The sequence below is a fragment of the Emydura macquarii genome, unplaced genomic scaffold, assembly GCF_026122565.2.
Source record: "Emydura macquarii macquarii isolate MOO-44397 ecotype Brisbane River unplaced genomic scaffold, CSIRO-AGI_Emac_v2 contig_1386, whole genome shotgun sequence".
NCBI classification, from domain to species: Eukaryota; Metazoa; Chordata; order Testudines; family Chelidae; genus Emydura; species Emydura macquarii.
This window is the reverse complement of record NW_027131523.1, coordinates 628,260-654,251: the sequence shown is the minus strand read 5'-3', so window position 1 is coordinate 654,251 and position 25,992 is coordinate 628,260. Positions and strand designations below refer to the sequence as shown.

Genomic DNA, 25,992 nt, shown 5'->3' with positions numbered 1-25,992 from the left:
CCACGTGACGAGGCGAGCCATAAAATGACGTCACACGCGGGAGGGGTGGTTAGGGCCAGAGAGACACGTGACGTGAGGCCCTAACCCCGGGTGACCCCCTGACCCCGCCCCCTCTTGTGCCTCTTCTGTCCCCTCCAGCTTCTGCCCCTCCTCCGCCCCCACCCCCCATAACTTGCCCCTCCCCCATACCCCATCCCTCCCACTCCGGCCCTGACCCACAGGTAACCCCTGGGTTTGCACCTTGGCCACGAGGACCACCCCCGCCCCTGCAGCTGGGGACACCCGGGGCCGCCCTCCCTGGGGCACTAGCGCCGGCCCCGCGCCGCTTCCCAGCCCGTGTGGACACGGACGTTGCACCGGCTCCATTTAAGCCCCGGGCGCTGGCCGGGGCAGCTGCACCCACCTCTCCCCCCACGCTCGAATCGGGCCCCCCCCCCCCCCGCCCGGCTCCCTGCCTGGGGCGTCCCACACCGGCCCAGCACCCGCGCTCTGCACCGGCGCCTCGCAGTCACCAGCCCGACCCCGCTCGACCTGAGCAAAGCACCTTTATTGTTCAGGCAAGAGCAGCACAGCAAACACACGGCAGGACACTCCCCCCGCCCGCCCCCCGGCTCCCTGCGGAGCAGCCCAGCCCCACACCCGGCCCCGTTGCCCGCTTCCCGCCGGGTCCCAGCTCCCAGCTGGGAGGCAGGCGCCAGCTGCTGGCTTCTGGGGGAGGCGGGCAGCTTCCTGCCGGGTCCCAGCTCCCAGGTGGGAGCCGGGTGGCAGCCTCCTGCATCTTGGGAGCTGGGCTCCCAGCTGGGGGGCAGCCACCCGCACCCCAGCGCCGAGCTGAGGGACAGCCTCCAGCGCCCCGGCTTGAAGACGGGCAGCAACCGCCTGCCCACATCCCTGGGTCCCAGCCAGCGCAGAGGCCCCCTCTGTCCCCACTCGGATTGGGTGGCAGTCGCCCACCCCCCGGGCTGGCAGCCAGGCGGCAGCCCACCCCCCGTCCCCGGCTCAAAGCCCAGTGCCCAGAACACTTGTCAATTTCAAGTTGACAACCAGGACAGCCCCAGCTTTCCCCAGTCGCCCTCTTTCCCTGTCTCTCTCTCACCCCTTCCTCCTCTCAAATCTATGGCAGAATATTTGGCACAGCGCTTTATATTCCCAGCATTGGCTCGCCCCTCAAAGCCTCCTGGCTTTGGCCAACATCCCCTCCAGCCCAGGTACATACTGGAGCTGTGCACCCCGGTGTAAAGGTGGTAACGCCACCCACACCACACCTGACATCTGTCATATCACGGCCTGACACACTCAGCCCTTCTTCCACTGTATGGCTCACGTTAGTCTGTACATACAACATCCCATGGAAAATTGAGGGTTGGGTACTTATTAAAATCTTCAGAAGGTAGGGGGTACTTGCTACTTAAAAGGTTGAGAAACACTGATCTACATAAACCCAGGAAGCACCATCCCCATTTTACAGATGGGGAAACTGAGCCCCAGTGAAGCCACGGAGCCGGTAACAGAGCCAGGAATTGAACCCAGGAGTGTGGAGGCCTGGCCCCCTCCCCACATGCCACCCTTGGGGCTCTCAGGTATCCGGGTGATCCTGGCAGGAATGGCTCGATGACAATACATTAATTCTGTAGCTCTCAGCCCCTCTTCGTTTGCAGTCCAGGATTCTATGGGGTAACCCCCCCCCCCCCGTTAGCAGGAGGGGGGGAATAGGACCTGCTCCCCAAAGCACGGCAGGACCGGCAGCATTGTGGCAACTTTCCCTTTAAAAACAGGTTCCCAGTGTCCCACTGCCACCTCTTCAAAGCTCAAACTAGTCAAATGCAGGAGACAGATCCAGTAGGGCCTGCCAGCCCCACAACCCCCGCCACAGTTGCTTCCAGCAGTGTAGACAGCAGCTGCCCTCAGCACAACCCAGTGGCCAGATCCACACTGGGCTTTCCCTTATGTTGTTGCAACAACTGGTGTAGATAGCAGCTGGCCTCCTCGGGCCCCAAACACATTGAGTCTACACTAGACTTACCCCATTGTTGCAACTCCTAGTGTACTCAGTTTCCACCCACACACCATGGAGGTAGACACCCCTTTGCTAAGGGGGAGTGCTGCGAGAGCAGCTCAAAAGGAGGATTCGAACCTGGGACCTAGGCTGGCATAGATCTAGGCCTCTCCCCCTAGATCCCATGGATTGGAACCGTTGCTGCACCAAGGATGGGTCACAGTGGCAGGAAACCAAAATGGCCACCCCGGCCTTGTGGGGGGAGATGGATGCCCCAGCTGGTAGCAGTAGTAGGTTATTCTCCTTTATATGAACCAGGCAGAAGGTTTTTTAGGAGCAGACTCCCCCATCCCCGCAAAGAGGATGCCATGTGCACCCCCGTCTGGGGTTTCAATTAGTCTCCCATGCCAGAGAATTGACCCAAGGCACACGTGGCTGCCCTATATCTTCTCTAGGGTCGCCCCCTCTTCCACTGGCCTGGGTGCTGCTGCCCCCGCCCTAGGGCCTGCTGCTCAGTTCTCCAGCCCCTCCATCGCAGGGGCGGTGAGACATGGCGGTGGCGCCGGGGCGGTCTTGGGCTGTAGATGTCCACGGCGTGACCCCCACACTGAAATCTGGCCCCATATCCTGCAGGCTGACGCCACCGTCTGCCCCAGAGGCGAGGCCAGGCTTGGCAGGAGATGGGGGGCTGGCGGTTCCAGACCCGACGGGAGAGGGCTCCGTTAGCAGCACGTTTCTAAGACTGGCCCAGTGCTGGGGCCTCCGGGATGGAGAACGGGTGGCCGTGGGGAAAAGATAAAACGGCCACCCCCGGGCATGGGGGCCATGTGGGCGCCCCACGCATAAGGAGGAGAGGTGGGGGTGAGGGGACCCTGCACTGCAGGCTGGTCCCACCCCCAGAGCCTGCTTCTTTGGCGTGGGAGGGGAGAGAAATCCTCAGCCCCCCAAGAAGAACCCGGAGTGTTTTGCTCCACCAATCAGAGGCCGGCGCGCTGTCTGGGTCCGCCCACCGGGGGGCGGGATTGCGTCGTCCTTCCTTCCCCCTTATTGGTCCTTTCGCTCCAGGCTCGCCCGTGAGCCGCGCTTCCCTCTCCACCAATCAGAGAAGGCGCCGTCTTCCTGGGGAGGTGGGAGTCCGTCCCTCCCAGCTGCACCAATCAGGCCTCGCCCCCTTCCTGGGCAGGGCCACCTGCCATGTGGGGCCAGCCCCACCCACCTCCTGGGGGCGGGATCACAGACGCTCTCCTCCCAGGACCTGTGATCTTCGCCCTCCGCCCCCTCATGGGCCCCCCCATTAGTTCGGGGCCCCCAGGAGGGTGGCGCTGGCCTCTTCACCCCCCCCGGGGGGCTCCTCGGTCCGGACGGGCAGGTACCCATCGGCCAGGCACTCGGGGTCGGCCGGGCTCTCTTCCTCCTCCTCCTCCTGCCCCGCGCCGGGGGGCGCCCCCAGCTGGCCGCGCCGGGCCAGCCGCTCCCGCACCAGCTGCCGGAGGCAGAGCAGGGGGATGGGCAGGACGGCCAGGACGATGAGCGAGATCAGCATGGCCAGCGCCCAGGGCGGGTACCGCAGCCGCGTCTCCTCCGCCTGCGAGGGAGGCCGAGGGTCAGACCTGCCCCGGCATCCCAGCCCCTCCTCCCCGAGACCAGCCCCCACGGCCCGTCTGCCCCCCCCCCCAGACCAGCCCCCACGGCCCTTCTGCCCCGGCATCCCAGCCCCTCCTCCCCCAGACCAGCCCCCACGGCCCGTCTGCCCCCCCCCCCCCAGACCAGCCCCCACGGCCCGTCTGCCCCAACATCCCAGCCCCCTCCCCCAGACCAGCCCCATGGCCCGTCTGCCCCGGCATCCCAGCCCCTCCTCCCCCAGACCAGCCCCCATGGCCCGTCTGCCCTCCCCCAGACCAGCCCCATGGCCCGTCTGGCCGCGCTTCCCAGCTCTCCCCCCACCCCCAGACCAGGTGGTCTCACCTGTGCCCGGTCCCAGGCCTGGTAGGTGGGGGGGTGGCTGAAGATCTGCCCCAGGCTGGCCAGGAGCAGGCCCAGCATGGCCAGCAGGCTGCCGTAACGCCACATGTACTTGTAGAGCCGCCACGGCCGCCAGCCCAGCATGGCCTCCACGTCTGCCAGGAACCTGCGGGGGCAGGGGAGGGGGTCAGCCGGGGGGCAGGGGGATCAGCCTGGGGCTCCACCCGCCCCTGCCCTCACCCAGCCCCCTCCCGGGCCCTCCACCCAGCTCCCTCCCCAGCACACACGTGCCCATGGCATCGTTAATTAAAAGTCCGTTTGCAGGGATGGAGGGGGCAGGGCAAGTGGGGGCCAGCAGACGGGGGTTAGTGGAAGCAGAAGGCCTGGGGGGAGGGTCGGTGCCTGTCAGCCCCATAGACCACGGCTACGGGGGTGGGGAAGGGAGTTCAGGGACGGAGAGAAGCCAAGGCAGGTGGGGGTAGCTGCCCGCCCCATGGAGCCAGGCCACGTTGATGCAGGCCACGGGGGGCAAAGGGCCCAGAGGGCGGGCGGGCAGGGGGGCCCAGGGCAGGGGGCAGGTGGGGGGCTGGTACCTGTCTGCCCCATAGATCCAGGCCACGGCCACGGCCTCACAGGCCACGACGGCCACCAGGGGCAGGGTGGCCGAGTAGTCATCGAACATGGACACGAAGTAGCTGCCCGAGCGCTGGACGAAGAGCAGCCCCAGCAGAAAGCCCCCGGCGCAGCACAGCACTGGGGGGGGGGCAGAGAGAGAGAGAGGCTGGGACCCCAACATCCGGCCCCCCCCCCGCCCCTTCCCCCCGCCATCCCTCCCCCGCCCCGCCCCGTACCGGTGAAGAGGGTGCGCCGGCGCTGCAGGCGGGGGAAGTGGTCCAGCAGGGGGGTCAGGATGCCCTGCATGTTGCCCAGCATCGTGCTGAGCCCCAGATTCAGCAGCATGAGGAAGAAGAGGACGGACCAGAAGGGGGAGGCCGGGAACAGGCTCATGGCCTCGGTGAAGGTGATGAAAGCCAGGCCGGTGCCCTCCACGCCCTGTGGGGAGACAGAGAGCGGGTCACGGGCCAGGCCGGGGCTCCGGGGCCCCGTCGCTCTGGGGTGTGGGGGCTGGGTACATAGGGACACCCCCCCCGGTCCCGGGCACCTTGTTCATCTCGTCCTCCAGCCGGCAGTCGGTGAGCCCGTGTCCCTGCAGCTCGGTGCCCAGCCCCTGATACCAGGCGCTGTACTCAGGCGGGGACAGCGCTGACAGGTTCCCCGGGGGCAGCGCCAGGGCAGGCAGGGCCCCGGCCCCCCGCAGCTGGAGGAGTCTCTCCACGTTCCTGGGGGAAGAAAAGGGGGGGTGTCAGTGCCAGGCGTGGCACAGGAAAGGGGGCCTGCCCCGGGACCACCATTGCCCAGGGATGGAGGGGGGGGGCCGCCTCCCTGGGCCAAGGGGTTCTCCAGTGGGGAGATCCGGGGGTCGCCCCGTACCAGGTGCTCTGGGGGGGGTCTCCCCAGGGCATGCTCACTAGGCCAGGCTTCCCAAGGGCATCGGGGGGGGGTCTCCCCAGAGAAGTCTCCCCAGCAGGATGTTGAGGGGGGGTCTCCCTGGGCTGGACAGAGGAGGTCTCCCCAGGGGGGTCTCCCCCGGGAGGTGTCAGGGGGTCTCCCCAGGCGGGACAGGGTGGTCTCCCCAGGGGGGTCTCCCCCAGGCAGTGTCGGGGGGTCTCCCCCAGGGGCTCACCGTGCCACGCAGGCCCTGACGACGGCGGTGGCCCGGAAGCCCAGCACGGCGAAGACGACCAGCGTGGCCAGCAGCGAGGTGAGGAAGTTGATGGCGGCCACCAGCAGGGCGTCGGCGTGGCAGTCGTTGCCCCGCGGGTTGTAGCTGGAGTAGGCGATGACGCTGCCGAAGCCCAGCCCCAGCGCGAAGAAGACCTGGGTGGCCGCCTGGCGCCAGACCTGCACGTCGCCCCAGACCGCCAGCTGCGGACAGCAGGGAGTCAGTCCCCCAGCCTGTGCCAGGGCACGGCCAGCGCTCCCACCCTGGGGAGGGGTCCCAGTGCCCCATCCCTGGGGGCTGGCGGTGGAGGTGAGGGGGGGGGATCCATGCACTCCAGCCCCGGGGGCCGCCGGAGGGGGGTGGTCCTGGGTGCTCCAGCGCCGGGGAGGGGTCCCGGGTGCTCCAGTCCCCGGGGGTGGGGGGGGGTCCTGGGACTTGTTCTCACCTGGGGGGTGAACATGATGCGGATGCCGTCGGCCGCCCCCTCCAGCAGCAGCCCCCGGCCCAGGAAGCAGAGCAGCACCACGTAGGGGAAGAGAGAGCTGAAGTACAGCACCTGGGGGGCAGAGGGACGTGAGGGGGGCTCTTGCCCTGCACCCCCCATGGCCCCCTCCCCCCACAGCTCACACCGTGGGGCTGGAGGGGGCAGTGGGGGGGCTGTTACCCGGCATCCCCACAGCCCCCTGCTCCCATACCCGGGGAGGGTTATGGGCCAGTCCCCTCCAAAGCCCCCCTAGGATCTGGACCTGACCCCCCACCCCACAGTCAGACAGGAGGGGAGGAGGCAAAGAGGAGGGTGGCAGGGGGTGGGGGAGGGGGTAGTGGGGGAGGGGGTGGCAGGGAATGGGGGGTTCACCTTGCCCGAGGACTTGATCCCCCGGATCATGGCACCACAGACCAGGGCCCAGGCGACCAGCAGGCAGGCCACCAGCATCGGGTTCAGCCCCCCACTGGCGCCGATCGACCCGGTCACGTCCAGCGCCTCCCGGTACCAGAAGTAGGTGGTGGGGGAGCTCTTGGCACATTCAGGTTCTGCCAACACACAGCCCCAGCCGGGTCAGAACCGGGCAACGCCATCTCTCCCTCCCCCCCCCCCCCAGCCGGGTTAGAACTGGGCAGCGCCATCTCTACCCCCCCCCCCAGCCGGGTCAGAACCAGGCAGTGCCGCCTCGCCCCCCGCCAGTCCCAGTCGGGTCAGAACCGGGCACAGCCACCCTTCCCCCCACAGCCCCAGCCAGGTCAAAACTGGGCCTGAGGGATGGGCCAGCTATGAGGGGTGGGGGGCAAAGCGCAGTGCCCCTCCCTGATTAGGACGGGGGGGGGGGACAGGGATGGAGGGAGGGTGACGCCCCCTAGTGCCAGGTGGGGGGGCTGGGCTGTGGGCCGGGGGCGTCCCCTAGCACTGACCTGGCCGGCTGTGGTTGGCGCCCGGGGGGCAGCTCTCCCAGGGCAGGGGGGAGTAGAAGGAGTTAACGAGGTAGAAGAGGCTCCAGGCGATGATCACGTTGTAATAGAGAGAAACGAACCCGCAGACCTGGCACGGAAACAGGGGGTGAGCCGGGCGCCAGGACGGGCCCCTCTGGGGTGGGGGGGCTGGGTATCCAGGGCCCCCTCCCCCGGTGGTGAGATGCGACCCCCTCTGGGGTGGGCACAGGGGCTGGGTGTACAGGGCCCCCTCGCCTGGTGCTGAGATGCGACCCGCTCTGGGGTGGGCACAGGGGCGAGGGGCGAAGGGGAATGATAGGAACCAGCTGGAACAATCCCGTCGGCACGCTGGGAGCTTCCCTGCAGCAGCAGCACCCTCCTCCCCCCCCCGGCTCCCTCCCCCCGGCTCACCACGCAGCTGGCAAAGCCGATGCCGGCCAGGCGGGGGCTGAGGTGCTGCCACACCCCGATGCTGCCCTGGCGGATGCTCTGCCCAGCCGCCAGCTCCAGGAAGAAGAGCGGGATCCCGATGACCAGGAGAAGCAGGAAGTAGAGGAGAAGGAAGGCTCCTGTGGGGAGGGGGGGATTAAGGGTTACAGGTCTGGAGCAGCCCACAAAGACCCCACCCCCCCGAGACCTCTGCCCCCAACCACCCATCCCCCTGAGAATCCTGCCCCCCAACTTTCCAGCCTCCCACAACCCCATAGACCCTCTCCTCCTGCCCCCAATCCTTTGACACACACCCCCCCAATGTGCCCTAGAGCCCCCGGCCCCCTTCCTGCCCCCACTCACCTCCCCCATTCTGGTGGCACAGGTACGGGAAGCGCCACACGTTGCCCAGCCCCACGGAGAAGCCGACCTGGGCCAGGATGTACTGGGCTTTGTTGCTCCAGGCTGGGCGGGTGTGGGGTTCTTCCAGCAGCCCCCCTAGGCTGGGCTCTGTGTCACCCCCCACCTCCGACTCCAGCTTCATCTTCTCCATAGCAGGAGGGGCTGGGACCACACACTCACAAACACACACTTAGAGGCGGGAACAGCCCACACCTGAACACTCACTCGCACTCTGGTTCACACCAGCTCCCCCTGGGAACCGCCCACTCATACACGCTTCCAAACACAGCCCCTTGAGTGAGCACCGGTCATACACACACACACACACACACACACACACGTGAGCTGCCCACATGACCTTCCCCCACCCCACACACTCACCAGCCCCGAGGGCCCAAACAAAACCCTGGAAATAAATAAAAACAAACAAAAAAACACAAGAGAGTGATCAGGACAGATGGACGCTCAGACCCTCCAGGGCTTTTTGCACACAGGGCCCTGCTGGGGTGGGGCGCAGGGGCTGGGTACGCGGGGCCAGTGCGGCCTGATACAGCCCCTGGCCCTCGGTTAACGCGCCAGTCCTCAACTGATAAGATCCTGGCCCAAAGTGCCTTTGAGACACGGTTCCCGCCCCAGCTCCGCCCCGACTACGCGGTCAGTGATCAGTGTTTCTCAAGTACCCCTACCTTCTGAAGATTTTAATAAGTACCCAACACTCAATATTCCACGGGATTTTGTATGTACAGACTAACGTGAGCCATACAGTGGAAGAAGGGCTGAGTGTGTCAGGCCGTGATAGGAGAGATGTCAGATCTGGTGTGGGTGGCGTTACCACCTTTACACCGGGGTGCACAGCTCCAGTATGTACCTGGGCTGGAGGGGATATTGGCCAAAGCTAGGAGGCTTTGAGCGGCCTGCCAATGCTGGGAATATAAAGCGCTGTGCCAAATATTTTGCCATAGCTTTGAGAGGAGGAAGGGGTGAGAGAGAGACAGGGAAAGAGGGCGACTGGGGAAAGCTGGGGCTGTCCTAGTTGTCAATGTCACTGCTCAGCTAGAGTGGTGAAAGTGACAAGTTTTCTGGGCACTGGGCTTTGAGCCGGGGAGGGGGCGCTGCCGCCTGGCTGCCAGCCCAGGGGGTGGGTGACTGCCACCCAATCCGAGCTGGGGCAGAGGAGGCTTCTGTTCCGGCTGCGACCCAGGGATATGGGCATGTGGCTGCTGCCTGTCTTCAAGCCAGGCCACTGGAGGCTGTCCCTCGGCTGGGAGCCAGGGCACGGGTGGCTGCCACCCAGCTGGCGAGACTCAGGAGGCTGCCACTGGGCTCCCACCCGGGAGCTGGGACCCGGCGGGTAGCGGGGGGCTGCAGCCTGGCTTCCTGGGACTGTGGCGGCTCCGCCTGCCTCCCAGCTGGGAGCTGGGACCTGGCAGGAAGCGGGTGGCTGCAGCCTGGCTTCCTGGGACTGTGGCGGCTCCGCCTGCCTCCCAGCTGGGAGCTGGGACCGGGTGGGAAGCGGGCTGCTGCCACCCAGCGTCCCCATAAGTCGGCAGCTGCCGCCCGCCTCCCCTTCACTCAGTTTTTCCCCAGGTGCCCCCTGCCTGTGTCTCGCATCCCGCAGGTTCAGAAACTGTGCTATCGAGGCCCTAACCGAGCCCTTCCCCTTCCCAAAACCCACAGCCCCAGAAATCCATATGGTCCGTACCCCTCGGTCACCAGGCTCTACAGGGTCCCCACAAACCACCCCCCGACTCTGGAAATCTATAGGGTCCGTTGGCCCACCTGTCCCAGTGTAGATATGGCCCCTGCAAATGGTCCTGTGGGACTAGAAATCTATAGGGCCCAGATAGCCCACTCTGCTATAGGGCCCCACGCCCAACCCCCTGACTCTGGAAAGCTACAGGGACCATATACTCCCCCCCACACACTCTTCAGACAATCTATAGGGTCCCCCCACATCCCACTACACGCCCTGGCTCAGTGCTGTCCGTGGCTGCCTGTGCCCGTCTCTGCCACAGCTCCAGGAGGGCATCAGGGGGGCAATGCCAGCCCCAGCGGGGGGGTCCCTCGTGGGATGCCAGGCAGAGACGCCTGGTGCCCGGCTCCCATGCCCCAGCCACACCAGCCGGGCACAAAGGACCCTCAGTGCTGGGGCCGGAAGGGCCTGGGTGCGCTCCAGCCTGCAAGGTGAGACAGGGGGCAGCGAACAATTGGGACACCCCCCCCGCGCAGGCAGGGAGCGGAGGGGGGGGGGCTCTTTACATGCACAGGGCACAGGGCCAAGGCAGTCTAATTGCTTTGGGACTGGATGGGGGGCAGGGAACCTGGCGCTGTGAGCTTCCCCGCAGCAGTGCCCCAGCCTGGGGAGACCCGGATCCTGCAGGCCTCTCCCCCCCCCCCGAACTCCCTGGCACAGTGAGGCCCCCCCCCCCCCCGCATTTAGCCCCAAGGAGATGCCGCCCCCTCCCGGGATCCCTTGCCAAGTTCCACCTCTTGGTTGAGTCACACCCCCAGCCTGGCCCAACCTGCCCTGCAGGATCTGAGCTGCCCCCTCCCCACTCCAGGGGGTGCAGCAGGCGCCCTCCATCCTCGGCCGTCAGCGCCAGCCCCAAACAGCCCCCGCGCCCCACCCCAAAGGGGCCCCCTTCTCTGCCCGGGGGAAGGATAACTAGGGTCCCACATACAAGATCCCAGGGGACATTAAATAGTTTTGCTAATTCTACTGTGCTCTACCCACTAGCCCCCCCTGCCCTCCCGGAGCCCGGCAGAGAACCCAGGAGTCCTGGCTCCCTGCATCAGCTTCAGCTCAACTAATCGCTGGGGAGGGAGGAAGTAGATCAGTGGGGGGGGGGGGGGGTTGTACCCAAGTGCAGGCACGGAGAGAAGGGCGCTACCTGGTTCCACATGGGACCCCCCAACTGGCCCATCCCCCGGGATCCCCCAACTGGCCCCCGACACTGCCGCTAGGAACCCCCCAAACTCCCCCTGCGCCCCCCAGCACTCCCCTCCCTCGTGCGCCCCCCGCCCTGCCCCACCTGCCTCCCAGGTTCCCCCTCCCGGCCCGGCGCGGGGGTCTCCTACCTGCCTGGCCGGGCCGGGGGGCGCGGAGCTGGCTAGGGGCGGCGCGGAGCGGGGCCGGGGGCGGCCAGCGTGGCCGGGATGGGAGCCGCCGCGTGTTGCATCAGCTCAGCCGACGGGGGCGGGGTGGGGGGGTGTGACGGGCCCGTCCCACTCGCAGGTTAACCAGTCCGGGCCCAGCGCCTCCCGGGACGGGGCCGCATCCCCCACCCCACCGAGCGGCCCCTCCAGCGCTGCCCCCCCCCAGCTATATTGTTGCACCCAGCGCTGTTCTAGCCGGCGCCTGGCGGGGCGGGGGCGGGGCCATGGGGGGGAGCAGATTCAAGGGGTGACGGGGAGACGGGCAGGGGCAAGGCAAGAGGTCGGGGTGCTGGAGCTGCGTTGTCTCGGCCACCACATTGTTGCACTGGCTGGTCTAGTCGGCACCCGACTGCCGGCGGCATTGGAGCTGCGGCCCAGATAGTTACCAGGGGACTCCCTCTGCCCCCAGCATCCCTTCTGCCCCCCAGCGTCCACCTCCGCTCTCACCCACCCCAAGGCAACGCGAAGCCACCTTAAACGGATCCACCTTAAATCTGGGGGGGGGGGGGGGGTGGAAATTTCGGAGGAGGGATTATTAATTTTTAACGCTTAGCATCGCCTGGACCAATCAGCTGCCAGCGGGGTTGGGGTGGGGGGGGGAGGTGTCCAAGTTTCGATACTTTGCTTGGGGGGAGGGAGCAGACAGACAGACAGACCGAGTCCGAGCCTCTGTCCCTCCCCACGCTGCTCCTCCTGGGGGGCTTGAGCCCGACACTCAAGGGCCCCCCAGCCCCTCCATCTCGGTGAGTGACCCCCACAAACATGGGGGTTGGGGCATTAGGGGCTGGTGGGGGTGTCTCGGGGGAAGGGTGTTTCGGGCTGGGGGGGGTGTTTCGGGAGGGAAGCGGGAGGGATTTGGGGGTAGAAATCAAAAGAAAAAAGTTGTGGTGGCAAATTACAGAGCAGGGAGGGAGAATCGGGGGGGACGTCCGGGGTGTGTGTGTCCGGGGCTGCGAGGGGACCCTGCTCTCGCGCAGATGGGGGGATCCCCGCCCCGCCCCGCCCGTGAGAGGGTGCAAGGGAGGGGACCTGTGCCGGGGTGTGCAAAGAGGTGCCCTGGGAGCCGGCGGGGGGGGGGGGAGGCAGGCAAATAGAGCAAAGCCCTGTCACCTTCCCCTCCCATGGGACGCATCCTCCTGGCCCCACAGCCTCACCCCCCCAACAGCAGCCAGGAGGCACTGGGGGGGCAGAGTCTGGAGCGGATCCCAGCAGACAGGGGAGTGGGAGGGCGGCCCAGGCCCAGGGCAGGGGGTCCTGGCCAGGGGGAGTTTGGGGGAGCCCCGCACTAGCTCACCCCATCTGCCCCCTGGGTTCGGGTGTGGCTGCTGCCTAGGGTGGGGAGGACGCTGCAGCCTCCCCCTTTTTCCCCACCACGCCCGGACACCTGGGTCCGCCTGGTGCTACAGGGCAGGGTCCAGACGGAGGGGAAACGGGGTCCAGATCGGTTCTGGGGAGCACCAGGGGGTGAGTGGCACGGGCACAGCTGGGGGGCGGGCGGAGCCCAGGGCTGGGCGAGCAGACGGGGGTGGGGGACAGTAGCAGAGTTGTGGGGAGCCCAGGGCGGGGCGAGCAGGGGGCTGCAGGTGGGGAGTGGGGGGCAGCACCAGAGGGGAGTCGGGAGCAGGTAGGGCCCGTGTGGTTTCCTGTCTGGAGTGATGACAGAGGATGTGGGGAGAGAGACGCTGCTGATGGGGCGCGAGGGGAAATTGCCTTATCAGCCTGAACAGATGCTGCTGCTGCTGCTGCTCTGGCCCCATTTGTCTGTCCCCGTCCACCCCTGGGCCTGGGCCTGATCAGAGCCGGAGCAGCCTGTGGGGGGGGAAAGGCCCATGTCCCATCCCCGCTCATTGTGACATCACCCCCGGAATCCTGGGGTCTCTGTGGGGCTGCACGGGCAGCAGCTGCCTCTGCCCCCAGGTGTGGGGGGATCTGGGCGGGGGCTGGGGAATGGGGACCCTCCAATCCCCCGATGCAGACTGAGCACTAACCCCTCCCCCATCTCCCCACAGGTCCAGCCATGTCCCCCCACGGGTGTCTGAGCATCACCAAATATTTCCTCTTCCTCTTCAACCTCCTTTTCTTCGTGAGTATGGCCGCCTGGCTGGGCCTGGGGGGCTGATATGGGGGGCTGGGGCTGGGTGGGGCTGCTGGAGGGAGGGAGGGATCTGATCTGGCTGGGCCCCTGGGGCTGATGGGGGGGGGGGGAGGTTACACTGCATCATCCGCCCCTCCCTAGATGGGACGCGCCTGGGGAGAGGGTGGAGGAGGCTGCAGCTGGGGCCCCATGGGGCGGAGGCATCTCTGGATTGGGGCCAGCCACCAACTAGCCCATTAACCCCTCCTGCCCCAGGCTGTGGGGCCGTGCTGGGGCAACCCCTTCCCCCCACAGCTCCCCCCCAGATTTAACCCCTTCTTGCCCCTCTCCCCTCAGTTCCTGGGCAGCCTCATTCTCAGCTTCGGCCTCTGGATCCTGTTCGACCAGCAGAGCTTTGCTGCCGTCCTGGGTGAGTGTCGTCCACCCCTCCCCTTCCCCCCTGCACCCCACCAGTGCCCCTCACTGCCGACCCACTGCCCCCTGCCAGCCCAGCCCTGCTCTGAGCAATGCCGCCCCCTTTCCAGGTTCCTCCGTGTACGCTCTCAAGGTCTGGTCCTACGTCCTGTCCGGAGTTGGCATTATCACCATGCTGATGGGTTTCCTCGGATGCCTGGGTTCCCTCAAGGAGATCAAGTGCATGCTGGGATTTGTAAGTACACAGGGGAGCCAGGACAGCTCTGGGAGGGGAGTGGGGTCTAGTGGTTAGAGCAGGGTGGGGGGATGACTGGGAGCCAGGACTCCTGGGTTCACTGGTGGGGGTCACTGGGGTGGAGGCTGATGCGGGACATTTTCCTCCCCCATGAGCTCAGGGCCTGGTGCAATTTCCCATCTTCGCTGGCACCACGTGACCCCCCCTCCGGGAGCAGCCACATCCTGCCAAGTGCCAAGGCTGTGCCCCCAATGCACCTCCCCCCTGGTGTCCGCCCCGGGGGTGGGAGGGGCCAGGGCATAGTGGGAGGGACGAGCGGGGTGGGGGAGGAGAAGGTGAAGGGGGAAAGTGACAAAAGCAGAAGTGCTGCAGCTGTTTCGGGGGGGGGGGGTTTGCTGGGCTGGGGGGGGGGTTGCTGGGCGGGAGGGTGGGGCCAGCGCAGGTGTCGGGGAAGGGGTGTTTATCTCCCCAGGGTGGGGAGAGGGTTTCTGATGTTAACCAGGGGAAGAGGGTGCCCAGCCCGGCAGAGGGGTCCAGGGTGTCCCCCATTAGTTATGGGGTTTCAGTGTCTGTTGGTCTCTCTATGGGGGGTGTGGTGGGCGTGCGGGACAGAGGAGGGAGCTGGGGGGGGCTCAGAGTCCGACAGGATCCACTGACCCTTCTTCTCCCCTCCCCAGTATTTCGGTTTCCTCTTTCTCCTCTTCGCCGCCCAGATCACCATTGGGATCCTGCTGTACACCCAGCGTGTCTCGGTGAGTGGGGCACGCCAGGCACTGCCGCGGGGAAGCTCGCAGCGTCGGGGCCCTGGCTGGGGGAAGGTCACCTCTCTCCTCTCTCCCCACACAGCTCAGTACCAAGATGGGGGCCTTCGTGGAGGACGTGATCCAGACCTACCGGGTGGCAGGCTCTGCCAGCGACAGGCATGAGAGCTGGGACTTCATTCAGGAGCAGGTGAGCCCCCCCCCGAACTCCCTCCTGCCCGGCTGGGACCCTTCCTGGGGTACCCAGCAGCATGTGCACCTCGCTACAGCCAGCCGCTGTGGCGTGCAGATAACAGCGCTGCTGACGGCAGGGCCCAGTTTTGCCCCCAAAGAGCTGAGATTAAAATCCTGGCCGGCCGCCAGGTGCCACTGCCGGGGTCAAGGGCAGATCAGATCCGTCCCCGCGATGGAGAGCCTGGAACCGCGCCTGATGCAAAGCCTGGTTTGTGAAACAAGCCCCAGCGTCAGCTGGGCCTCCACCGTGCCGGGCTCCCTCCAGGACGCCCCGATGGATTGTCCTGCCCGGATCCTGCCTCTCTCCTCTTGTAGCCGTTTGCCGGGGCCGGGCTGGATCTGGGACACGAACCACAACGTTCTTGGTTGGATCCACTTCTGCTGGCCGAAGGGCCGAGCCCTGGGACGACCCCGCGGCAGAGCTCACCACGTCCCTCCCGCCAGGGGAAGCTGGCCCCGGTCAGAGAACCGCTCGCGTCTCCGTCACCAGCCAGTGATTTTGCCGCCCGCTCGTGAGCGAATGTTTCCGCCAGTCCCGCGCACGCTGGGCCGACGGGGAGATGCGTTTGGACGGGCATCGTGGGCACCTGGCGGCCAAGCGGTTCCGAAACGCAGCCTCTGCTGGGGTTGAAGAATTGCTTGGATGGGCTCGTCAGCTGGTCCCTTTTGCAGACAGAAGCTGGGCCCATCAAGGCTATTTCCCACCCTCCCCGTCTCTCTCCTATCCTGCACCCGACCCGGCCACAAGACACCACCCTCCGGACCCAACGCACAGGACTCAGCGGGCACCAGCGCCCCCCGTTTCTCTCTGCGGCTCCCTGCAGCCCAGCCAGACCTCACGGGTGGCTGGAGCTGGGCCCCCCGTGCCCACGGATGAGTTCCCCGGCTGCAGACCCTGCCCGGCCGCGGGCTGGTACCCAGAGGCAGAGGTTGAGCCATGGGCAGGCCGGGCCACCCCAGCGCCGTGGACGACGCCCTTTCTGACTCTGTCTCCCCGTCTTTGCGTCCTTGGTTCCCGGCTCCCAGCCCCCTTCGTTCTCCAGCTGTCCGCGTTCCCTGCCCGCCTGCTGGGGCCCGGCCGCGGTGTCGATTGCTCAGTCGCTTGGGGAGGGCACCAGTTCTTCAGCGGCTCAGTTGTTCCCCCCTCCAGACAGCAGGTGACACACGCCCCTCCCATGCGGTACCAGGGGCGGCCTTAACCTTTTCTCACCCGCAGCGTGGCAATGCACTGTACGGGGGAAACTGAGGCCTGCCTAGGCAGCACAAAAATGTGGCTGACGACACGGTGCTGCTTCGATGCCAGCACGTTCCTGGCTGTGGGGAGAGACCGCAGGGGCCGCCCTTCGGTGCCCAGCTCTGTAGTCATCAGACCCAGGGGGTCCCTGGAAACCCGTGTGCCCCTTCGGGCCTCTGCTGGTTGGCACCATGGGTCCCTGGGTCACACATTCTCTCCCCCCATCTTCCGGCAGCTCCGGTGCTGTGGCTGGAACTCCTACATGGACTGGCACCAGAACCCCGTCGTGGCTAACTCCTCCAACAGCCTGTACCCCTGCTCCTGTCACAACGGCTCCGACTCCAGCACCAACGCCACCTGGGCCCCGGCCGTGCCGGAGGCCACCAGGTTCTGCAGCACCCAGGGGGACTGGCTGGTCTACAAGGAGGTGAGTGCTGCCTGTGGCACTGCTGCGGGGAAGCTCGCAGCAGCACAGGCCCCGGTGTTCTGACTCCGCCCTCTCTCCCCGCTGTCATCCAATCAGGGCTGCGCGGACAGTGTCCAGGCCTGGCTGGCCAATAACATCATCAGCATCGTGGGCGTCTGCCTGGGCATCGCCTTGATGGAGGTGAGGGCCTGGAGAGCGCGTGAGGCTGGAGCTCTGGGGCCACCCCAGGCGATAAGAGGCCAGCACCGGGGAGGGTGGCTGGGGGGGCACTGGCTGTGGAGGGTTGATCCCTGGCTGAGCTGGTGGGGAGGAATGTGGGATCTCTTCTCCCCCCCACCCACCCCCAGTCGCGTGACTCAGTTTCCCCCCCCTCCCAGTTCCTGCAACTGCTCTGCCTGGCCTTGGCGAGCAGCCTGGAGTGCAGGGGACTCCACAGTGGATCCCAGGAGATCCCATTCTTCCCCAGCAGGTGGCGCTAGTGTGCGCTCGTGGGTGCACCGCGGCATGGCTTGTGCGTGTCTGCACACGCATGTTGGTGCGCGGGTTTCTGCCCTGCCTGTGTTTCCACGTGCGTTTGAGCGGCTCGTGCCTGTGTGTTTCCACGTGTGTCAGTGTGTGCGTGGTCTGTGCACGTCAGCCCTTGTGTGTCCCTGCACGTCTGTGTTGCCACACCCACAAGTTATGCACAGGTGCTCACACGCATCTGTGCGTGTCCCAGGCCGTCCCCTCCCCAGGCTGCATGTGTCTTTACTTGCCTGCCTGTGTCTCTGCCCCCCAAGCCAGCCGTGTCTCTGCCCCACACTGACCCCATTAACCCTTTCCCTCCTGCTGCACCAGAGCCATGTATCAGGAGTATTGGCAAGGTAATTTACCCGGGCAGGGGGGCTAGCTCAGACCCGCCCCCATCAGCCCCATCTCCTCCCCCCAGATCCACGCCATGTGCATGGTGTTCTCCCTGCTCCGAGAGGAATCGTTTGGCGCCCCCCAGGGTCCAGGGCAGGAGACGCAGTGGCTCCCGGGCAACCCCCAACCCAGGGGCCTGGCCTATCGCTGGGGGGGCCGGCAACGCATCGCCTGAGAGACCCGAGGGGGGCACCCTAGATGGGGGAGACCCCCAGCAACCCCCAATAATAAAGTGTCTGTGGCTAGAATGAGGGACTTAGGTGAAGTGGTTATTCCGGGGGGGGGGGGTTCCCATGGCTGGCAGAGCGGGCCCCAGGGCGGGGCTAGGGGACGCTGTGCTGCAGGGAGCAGGCCAGGGGCTCAGTGGGAAGCCCGGTGGGGGGGGGGGGGGGAGGGGGGACTGATTTCAGGGAATCAACACACCCCTGGGTGGTGAAAAGGGATTGAGTCCTGAATGATTTAGGCCTTGACTCCGCCCCCTCCAACCATCTGCCCCCATCACCCTTTTTACCCCCACTCTCTTCCCATCCCCCATCTGATGCTTTCGTCCGGCCTCTCCCATCACGGCATTGATTTCAGGGGCCTTTTCGCAGGGGTCTGTGGCTGCATTGAGGGGGGCCAGTGGGGCCAACCTGACCCTACTCACATGGAGCCCCTGGGGTGGAGGGGGGAGGCTGTGCAGGGGATAGTTGGTGGGGGAAGTGGGATCTCTCAGTTAAATCCCCCCCACAGCTGTGGGGAATGATTGGTAATAACAGTGGGATCCCTCCAGTAACTCTCTTCTCCCCCACCCCAGCTCTTCGGGGGGTGGTTGAGGGGAGCAGTAGAGTGATTGGTGTCAGAGTGGGATCCCTCCAGTAACTCTCTCCCCCCACCCCAGCTCTTCGGGGGGTGGTTGAGGGGAGCAGTAGAGTGATTGGTGTCAGAAGTGGGATCCCTCCAGTAACTCTCTCTCTGTCTCCCCCCAGCTCTGTCTCATGATGTTATCGATGTTTCTGTTTAGAAACATGGGCCAGAACTACGACAAGCTGACCCGATACTCCTAGGATGCCCCTCCCGCCCCAGGGGCAGAGGGAGAGCAAATAGGCTGAAGCGACTTTCTTTCCGTGTCTGTCAGTGTTCTTGGCAGGGGGCAGGGCCCCTGGGCTGTTCCCTCCAACCCCAGTGTGCCCCCCGGCTTGAGCTGCGCTCACCCTTTGGGGCAGTGGCATAGGGACGTGGCAGTTATTTTGTTCGTTGTGTATGTGTTAGTGGGATTTGCTGCAGCATGGGGGGGGGTAGGGAGTGGAAATGCAGGTGGGGGGGAATAGGGAGGGGTCCTGGTAGGCGGGGGGGAGGGATGGGAGTTGAGATTTGTGAATACTTTTGTGTGCTATTGAATGTTGTTCTCCACGGAGGGGGGAGATCTGGGGAGGGAGAGCGGGAAAGTGAGGGTGGCAAACTGGCCCTTTTCATCCCCAGCAGGGGGGCCTGGATTGGGAGACCAGGGGGCCATTCCCCTCCTCTGTGACCCCCCCCCCTCCCCATCTCCTCCCCCTCCAGGCATTTGCAACTTTTGTAAAATCCACTTTGTAAAATAAAATAAAATAACCTGGGGTCCAAACCCGGAAACATTGGTCAGTTGTGTTCTGTGCAAGGGATGCTGGGAGCAAATTAACCAGGAGGGCGGGTCCTCTGTCCCCTCCTCTTCCCCTCTCCCAGTCACCCCCATTCACCTCAATACAGGGGACCCTATTGTAAATGCTGCCTCCAGTGGGTCTATGTGGTACTGCAAGCTCCCTACTGCTAAATGCTCACTGCAAAGGGGATAATGCCCCCACATACACAGGCGGGAGGCGGGGGGAATACAGCAGTGGGAGGAACGCAAGCTGGGAGGCAGCGAGGGGTCCCCGTATACCAACACCCCACCCCAGAGGGACCCTGTTGCAACAGCGGGCGAGAGGTCCCTCTATACCCAGCCCCCACGCCTCACCCCGGAGGGGCCATGTCGCAACGCCGGGCGAGGGGTCCCGTATAGACAGACCAGCGTTGGCTCCTCTGACTCCAGCTCTGAACATGTTGCTCTCTTGGCAGATTTCGGCTGGCCAGGGCTAGATTCTCCTGGGTCACTGGTGGCTAGGGTGACCAGATAGCAAGTGTGAAAAATTGGGATGGGGTGGGGGTAACAGGCGCCTGTATAAGAAAAAGCCTCGAATAGGGGGACTGTCCCTATAAAATCAGGACATCTGGTCACCCTAGTGGTGGCCAACATCAGTTTTGTGGCACATGCAAACCCCGTGGTGAAGCAGTGAGATTTCCACCCCGGGCCCTACTGCTGGTGAAGGCAGGAGAGGCCGGCGTCGAGCCGTTCCTGCCGCGCCCTCTGCCACGCGGCGCTGGTGACCTGCATTGGATGGTGACAAAGCGGGAACCTTTGGGAGCTCCACAGCCACCGGCATTCACCGATTCCCCACCCAGAGCCTATCTGTGCAAGTCATCAAATATAGACAGCCATCCTCCCTGTGCTACAGGTGGGGAAACTGAGGCACAGAGGAAGTCTGTGGCAGAGCTGGGCGTTGCTCTACCTCCCAGTTACGGCGCCCTAGCCCTTGGGGCTGCAGAAATCGCACAGCTTTGCTCGCTGCCCGAGACTCCACCTTGCCCAGCTGCTGCCAGGGCAGTGAGAGGCCGTGAGTATCTCCAGGCGAGCACCCGGGTGATGTGACAAGGCCCCTCCATGCCAGCCCTGGAGCCCAGGGCCTCCCGCTGGCCAGTGGCCGGTTCTGGAATCAGAACCCTGTTCAAATCAGTGCCCCGGGTGAAACGGACCAGTACCGGTGGCTGGTTGGTGGTGGGGGAGCAGTGGGGGGCAGGACTGGGGGTGGGGAAGGCAGGGCAGGTTGGGGGGGGCTTGGGGGCACTGAAGGAGTGGGGTAGTTTGTGGGGGAGGAAGGGGAGATCTTGAAGTTGCTGGGGTCACAGTGCTATGGGGCAGAATTTCATGGGGTGCGGAGATTGGGACAGTGTTAGCCAGAAGGGGAAATAAGATGGGGGTAATTATTTGGGGAGGGCTGGTCAAAGATGGGGGCAGCTACAGAGGAGAGAAGCAGGGGGAGAGCGAAAGGTGTATATGGGGGTGGAGGGAGGAGATGGGGAGGGCTGAAGGGGGCAGAGGGAGGAGAGAGGAATGGAGGAGGAGGGGAATCTGGGGGATGGAGGGGCCTGGGGGGGATGGAGGAGGGTGCAGGTGTGTGGGAAGGGAGGGGGATCGGGGAGGGATGGAGGAGGAGCCAGGTGTGCGGGGATGGGGGCCGCAGCAGAGAGTGGGGCGGGGGCGCAGGGCTCAGCCCGGGGCGGAGAGGGGAGCCGGTCAGGGGGGAAGGGGCTGGGCAGCGTCTCCAGCCCACCAGCTCCATCCCCCTGCAGATCTGCTCAGCCGCCGGACGGGACGGGCACGATGCGGGCTTGGTGGCTGCTGCTCTGCGCTCTGGGCACGTTGCTGGCCGGGACCGGCGGCTCCCTCCTGCCCCCCGCCGCTCTCCGCCTGCTAGGCCGCTTCCACCACCTGCTGGGGCGCAGCCGGGTGAGCCGCCTCCGCCCCCGACACCCCCACCTATCCCCACCCCACCCCAGGGTCTCCCAACCCCCTCTACTCCAGCACCCTCACCCTGCCCACTCCCTATTCCCAGGCACCCCCATCCCACCCCTTACTCAGGCCCCCCCACCTCATCCCCATCTATCCCCATCCACCCGCCATCCCAGCTGCCCCATGCACACCCCGTCTGTATCTCCCACCCTGTTCTGTCCACCCCATCCACCCCAGCCATGCTATTGCCCCACACTCCCCATTTCTCCTGGAGGCAGGGGGTGTGAGCAGGAGACGGGAGTCGTACGTTGTGCGTGTGTGTCCGATGTCTCTAGAGTGTTTGTGCCGTTCTCGGTGTGTGTTTCCTAATTCCTGGTGCTGGGAGGGGAGTGGGGTGTAGTGATTAGAGCAGGGGGGGGGGGTTGGGAGCCAGGACTCCTGGGTTCAAGCCCTGGCACTGGGAGGGGAGTGGGGTCTAGTGGTTAGAATGGGGGGGCTGGGAGCCAGGTGGGGGGAGTGTAACTCCCAGGACTCAGTTGACAGCGGTTGTTGCAGGCGGAGCTGGGGAAGGAGGAGGGGCGCTTTGAGGCCCCTGTTGATTTCAGCAAGCTTCCCCCCAACTACCGCACCGAGGAGGAGCAGCAGCGCAGGGTGGGGAACGCCACAGTGCACAGACGCCACGAGATCAACAAGGTGAGCAGGGGCAGGGATGTGGGGGCGGGCTCCCTGCCCCTCGGGGGTCCCCCAGCAACACCCGGATCAAGAAGGGTCCATGCCCCTGTCCCTGGGACTGGAAATCTCTGTGTGGATCTTCACCTAGGAACCACCCCCCCGTTCTGATCCCAGCTCCCTGTCTGGCGTGGGGTTGGAGTAATGTGCTCCCCAAGGCCCACTGGGGGCATGGCCAGGGCCCACTGCACTGTGGCTATTCCTGCCCCCCAGGGCACACTGGGGATGGATTGGGGCACCCTGAACTACAGCTATTTTCCCTGTGTGCCCCAGGCCCATGGCCGGGGCGCCCTGCACTGTGGCTATTCCCTGCTCAAACCCAGGTACCTCCCCAGCCCCCTACCTTGGGTTGAGCCGGTCCCGTCCCGGTGCAGGTGACAGACAACGAGACGGGCGCGACGCTGTTCTTTGAGAGGACGGTGACCTCCATCGAGCAGGGGGAGCGGGGCCTGGCGGAGAGATGGAGGGTGAGTGCGAAGTGCCTGGGGCAGGCAGACTGGAGTCCAAAGCCGGCTGTGGGTGGGTGTTGGGGTCGGGCGGTGGGAATCTTGCATTTGCTTTCTAGCCTAGAGCAGTTCCAGGGAAGGACGTGTGCCCTGAGTGATGCCCGCTGAGGGTCGGGCGCAGGACTGCAGCTCTAGGGACTCCTGGGAAGACACTCGCAACCCAGAGTGCAACCGTCTCCCGGGATCTCTCCCCAGCTCTGCCAATTATTATCCACAATCCGCCCCCATCCCCGTGTGGAGCCCTCTCCCTCCCTGGCTGGCTTTGAACTCACCGTCTGTCTCCTGATTCCCTGGTGCCTGCAGGCTTGTGCCACTCTGCTGCTAGGCTCCGTGCACGGCCACCTGGCGCTTGTATCTCCCGGCAGACACAGGGGTCTGGGCTGCAGTGAGGTGGGGAAAGAAGAGTCCGTGGCAGAAACATACCAGCCCCAGCTGGGGACCCCCCCAGGTCCACCTCTTGGTCTCCCCCATCCCCACCTGCCAGACCTTCGGAGCCAGGTTCCAGGCCAGGGGACAGTGTAGCAGACCAAAGGAGACTGACCCAAGGCTATTAACCTCGCTGCGGGAGCTCTCGGGCCCCAGCTCACCGTCACTGTCATCACTCCTCCATTAGTAGCAGGCCGAGTCAGGATCACCAGCTCCCTTGTATGGAAGTGGAAACTGAGGCACAGAGAAAGGAAGGGACAGCCCATGCCCAAAGGGCACCCAGAGAGACAGGTACACAATTGGAAACAGAACCCAGAGGTCCGGGCTCCCAGCCCCCCTGTTCTAACTCACTAGACCCAACTGCCCTCCCGAGCTGGGGAGAGAACCCAGGAGTCCTAGCTCACACTGCTCTAACCTCACATCCTTCTCCCCCATGAGCATCTCCTCACCAGTCCGGTCCTAGATACGTTGTCACATGTTCCCCATTCACCTGTGTCTCTTCTAGGGAAACCAGGCGGAGTCTAGGGAGGAAGGAGCAGGCAGCAGGGCAGAAGCAGAGCCCGTCCTAGGGAGACGCATCCTGCCGATCCCCCGCCCCAGACTGGTCTTCCTCATCATCCGCTTACCACGCAAAGCCAGGTCTGGGAAGGCCTCTGACGCCGGCTGGCTGGATGGCGTGTCCCTTAGCGACAGGAGGCACAGGCTGCTAGCCATCCGGGATGGGCTGATGGAAGCCCCCCGCCCTCTGAAGAAAGCTTCCCCCATTACCCTGACCCGGCGCAAAGCTGTAGTGCGGAGGCCCCATTTTCTCCTCTTCTTCAGGAAGCTGTAGCAAAAAAAGAAAGAGTTGTGGGGGCGACGGAGAGGTTACGCCCCCTCTGGAAGGTCTGAGCCGCACTCGTGGATCTATGTCTGAAGTCCTGCTCTTTGGTTTTCCTTGCAATAAAAGTTATCCCTCCAGTGGGGGGGAAATTGGAGAAATTAAATACTAAGCTCAGCTGATTTTAGGGAGGGCTGTAGGAATCACCCCACTAGACCTGTCCAGGAGCCCAGTGCCCCGGGTGCCATGCAGACACAGAACAGAAATAGGGTACAGCCTGCCCCAAAGGGCTTACCCTGGCCGATCCACTCAATGCCTGGCTTCAAGAATGAGCCTGTGGCAATGAGTTCCAGGCTAATGGTGGATTTTCTCTGCTCAGTTTTCAATTCATCCTGTTCAATTTAGCTGAAGGTCCCTGTGGTTCAGGATCAGAAGACAGGATGGCACAGTTCCTGAGGCTACTGCACCTCTAACCCTTGAGGGTGCCCCACTCTGGTCTCAGGCCTCCAGCTGTCCCTCTTCTTGGGACAGGCACCTGTGATACTCTCCCGCCAAAGCGGGGTTCAGGCTGTGATGCTCAGTAGATCGGACATTAGCGCGGCAGCTGCAGTCCTGTTCTCTCCAAGATAACCAGTGAGCCACCCGCTTCGTAAAGCAAAGTATCATTTCTGCAGAACAAAACATTGCAGAGAAAACAGAGCTAACAAATATAAAGTGTCTGTGCAAGCCTGGCTTAGCTGGGGACACCCGTCTTCCACACAGGGCAGGTTTGAAGGGGGCTACTGCTCTGGTCTCGTGGTGATTGAAGTTACCAATCTACCTTCTCCATCTCATTTGTTGCTGGCTGTAGCCTGAGCTTCTGTGGAAAGTTGTGTTGGAAGTGGGGAGAGTCTCAGGTTATTTAAACACAATGCAGGTTTCCTCCGGTGCTGAGTTGCCTCTGGCAGGGCAGAATTCTTCATCCAAGTGGCAGCAGGATTGGGGAGCTTAGCATGGGCACGTCAGTGATGCAGATGAGGGAGCTGCTAAAGTTAAGAGGCCTCCACTCGATCAAATGAGCTTGTGTGAATACTCTGCAGTTGGTTCCAACTTCTCAGATAACCTTGGTCACTTGAGTTCTGCTCAGCTCCGCAGAATATCCCCTGTGGTACTGGTTGCAAAATTATTTTTATTAGGTGTATGACCCCCAGCCGGGACTGGGGACCCTTGCTGGAGCAGGTGCTACACAGACTCCCCCCAGCCAAGATCAGAGCCTCCATTGTGCCAGATGCTGCCGAAACATACCACAGGAAGACAGTTCCTGACTCAAAGAGCTTACTATCTGTCTAGATAAGGCAAACTTGGTTACCCTCATGTCACAGATTCATTGATTTAAGGTCAGTATAATCCTTTAGTGTGCGCTGTTGCAGAGAACTGCACCCAGAGTCTTGTATTGAGCCTGTTAGACGTCTAGTCTTGAGTTAAAGAAGTTGACATGATGGAAGCACCAACACAGTCCTAAAACTGGTAAACTGCAAGAACAGAGTGAAGAAGTGACAAGCCCAAGATCACCCAGGGAGTTTGTGGCAGCAACTGAGTCCAGCTCTCTGGAGTGCCAGGCCAGTATTGTGGCCATTAGCTCTTTCCTCCCCCCCAGATGTTCTTAGACCTCCTTCGTGATCAAAGGTGAATTGTTGGGGGGCAGATTCACAGATTCTAAGACCAGGAGCCATCAGACCTCCAGTGATCTCCTGTATACCACAGGCCCGAAAATCTCACCATTACCCCTGTTCTGAGCATATCCTCCAGAAAGGCAGCCACTGTAGATCGGAGGACATCCAAAGATGGAAACTCCACTGCTTCCCAGGGGAGTTTGTTCCGGGGAGAATCACACGCACTGTTAGATGTGTGGGCCTCATATCTAATTGGAATTTGTCTAGTTTTAACTGCCAGTGACTGGTTCTCGTTCTGCCTGTCCCCACTAGATTAAAGAGCCCTTCAGTACCCAGGATTTTCTTCCCATCAACTATAATCAAATCGTCTCTTGTTCTTTTTTTTTTTGATAAGATAAACATATCATACTCCTTAAATCTCTCACCGTAAGGTGTTTTTTTCCAGTCCTCGTATCATTTTTATGGCTCTACTCTGCACCCTCTCTGATTTTTCAACGCTGTTTTAAAAATGTGGACATCAGAACTGGCCACAGGATTCCAGTATTGTCTCACTAATGTTGTATACAGAGGTAAATCACCTTCCTGCTTCTACTCACTATGCCTCTGTTTATCCATCCAAGCACTCATTAACCCTTTTTGATGAGATGGTTGGTTTTCTAACAGAAGTGAAAAATGGGGAGCATGATCCTTTTGGAGCAGGGGACGATGCTGGCCTCCCTTTGCTTAGGCAGTCAGTGGGATGATGTAGATGCCAGGGTGTCTGGCTTAGGGAGCTGCTGCTGAGATGCTCCATTCTCCCCAGAGATGCTTCAGTGACGACGATTGCCGGACGGCCCAG

At 63.7% G+C, this 25,992-nt stretch overlaps 3 protein-coding genes across 4 annotated transcripts; 2 read left to right on the top strand and 1 right to left on the bottom strand.

Annotated features, from left to right (window-relative positions):
• Window positions 1-1,507: 1,507 nt before the first annotated feature.
• On the bottom strand, window positions 1,508-8,698 carry SLC6A16 (solute carrier family 6 member 16). Its single transcript, XM_067552153.1, has 11 exons — window positions 7,959-8,698; window positions 7,578-7,735; window positions 7,149-7,275; window positions 6,598-6,773; window positions 6,187-6,297; window positions 5,703-5,944; window positions 5,121-5,298; window positions 4,810-5,011; window positions 4,552-4,711; window positions 3,962-4,124; window positions 1,508-3,581 (listed from the first exon to the last, which is right to left on the bottom strand). Exons 1-11 carry the CDS (start codon window positions 8,146-8,148, stop codon window positions 3,291-3,293), a joined length of 1,998 nt encoding a protein of 665 aa, XP_067408254.1. The 5' UTR covers window positions 8,149-8,698; the 3' UTR covers window positions 1,508-3,290.
• A 3,098-nt stretch (window positions 8,699-11,796) lies between these two features.
• Window positions 11,797-19,081, top strand: CD37 (CD37 molecule). 2 transcript variants are annotated; one of them, XM_067552260.1, is made up of 9 exons: window positions 11,797-11,896; window positions 13,163-13,236; window positions 13,585-13,657; window positions 13,773-13,897; window positions 14,575-14,649; window positions 14,744-14,848; window positions 16,362-16,553; window positions 16,650-16,733; window positions 18,425-19,081. In XM_067552260.1, exons 2-9 carry the CDS (start codon window positions 13,171-13,173, stop codon window positions 18,500-18,502), a joined length of 798 nt encoding a protein of 265 aa, XP_067408361.1. In that variant the 5' UTR covers window positions 11,797-11,896; window positions 13,163-13,170; the 3' UTR covers window positions 18,503-19,081. The 2 variants fall into 2 exon arrangements, with proteins under 2 accessions (XP_067408361.1, XP_067408360.1); XM_067552259.1 differs by lacking the exon at window positions 18,425-19,081 and adding an exon at window positions 17,482-17,644.
• Window positions 19,082-20,892: 1,811 nt separating this feature from the next.
• DKKL1 (dickkopf like acrosomal protein 1) lies at window positions 20,893-23,654 on the top strand. The gene is made up of 4 exons (XM_067552412.1): window positions 20,893-21,018; window positions 21,577-21,714; window positions 22,125-22,217; window positions 23,188-23,654. The coding sequence occupies exons 1-4, from the start codon at window positions 20,893-20,895 to the stop codon at window positions 23,512-23,514; spliced, it is 684 nt and encodes a 227-aa protein (XP_067408513.1). The 3' UTR covers window positions 23,515-23,654.
• The last annotated feature ends 2,338 nt before the right edge of the window (window positions 23,655-25,992 follow it).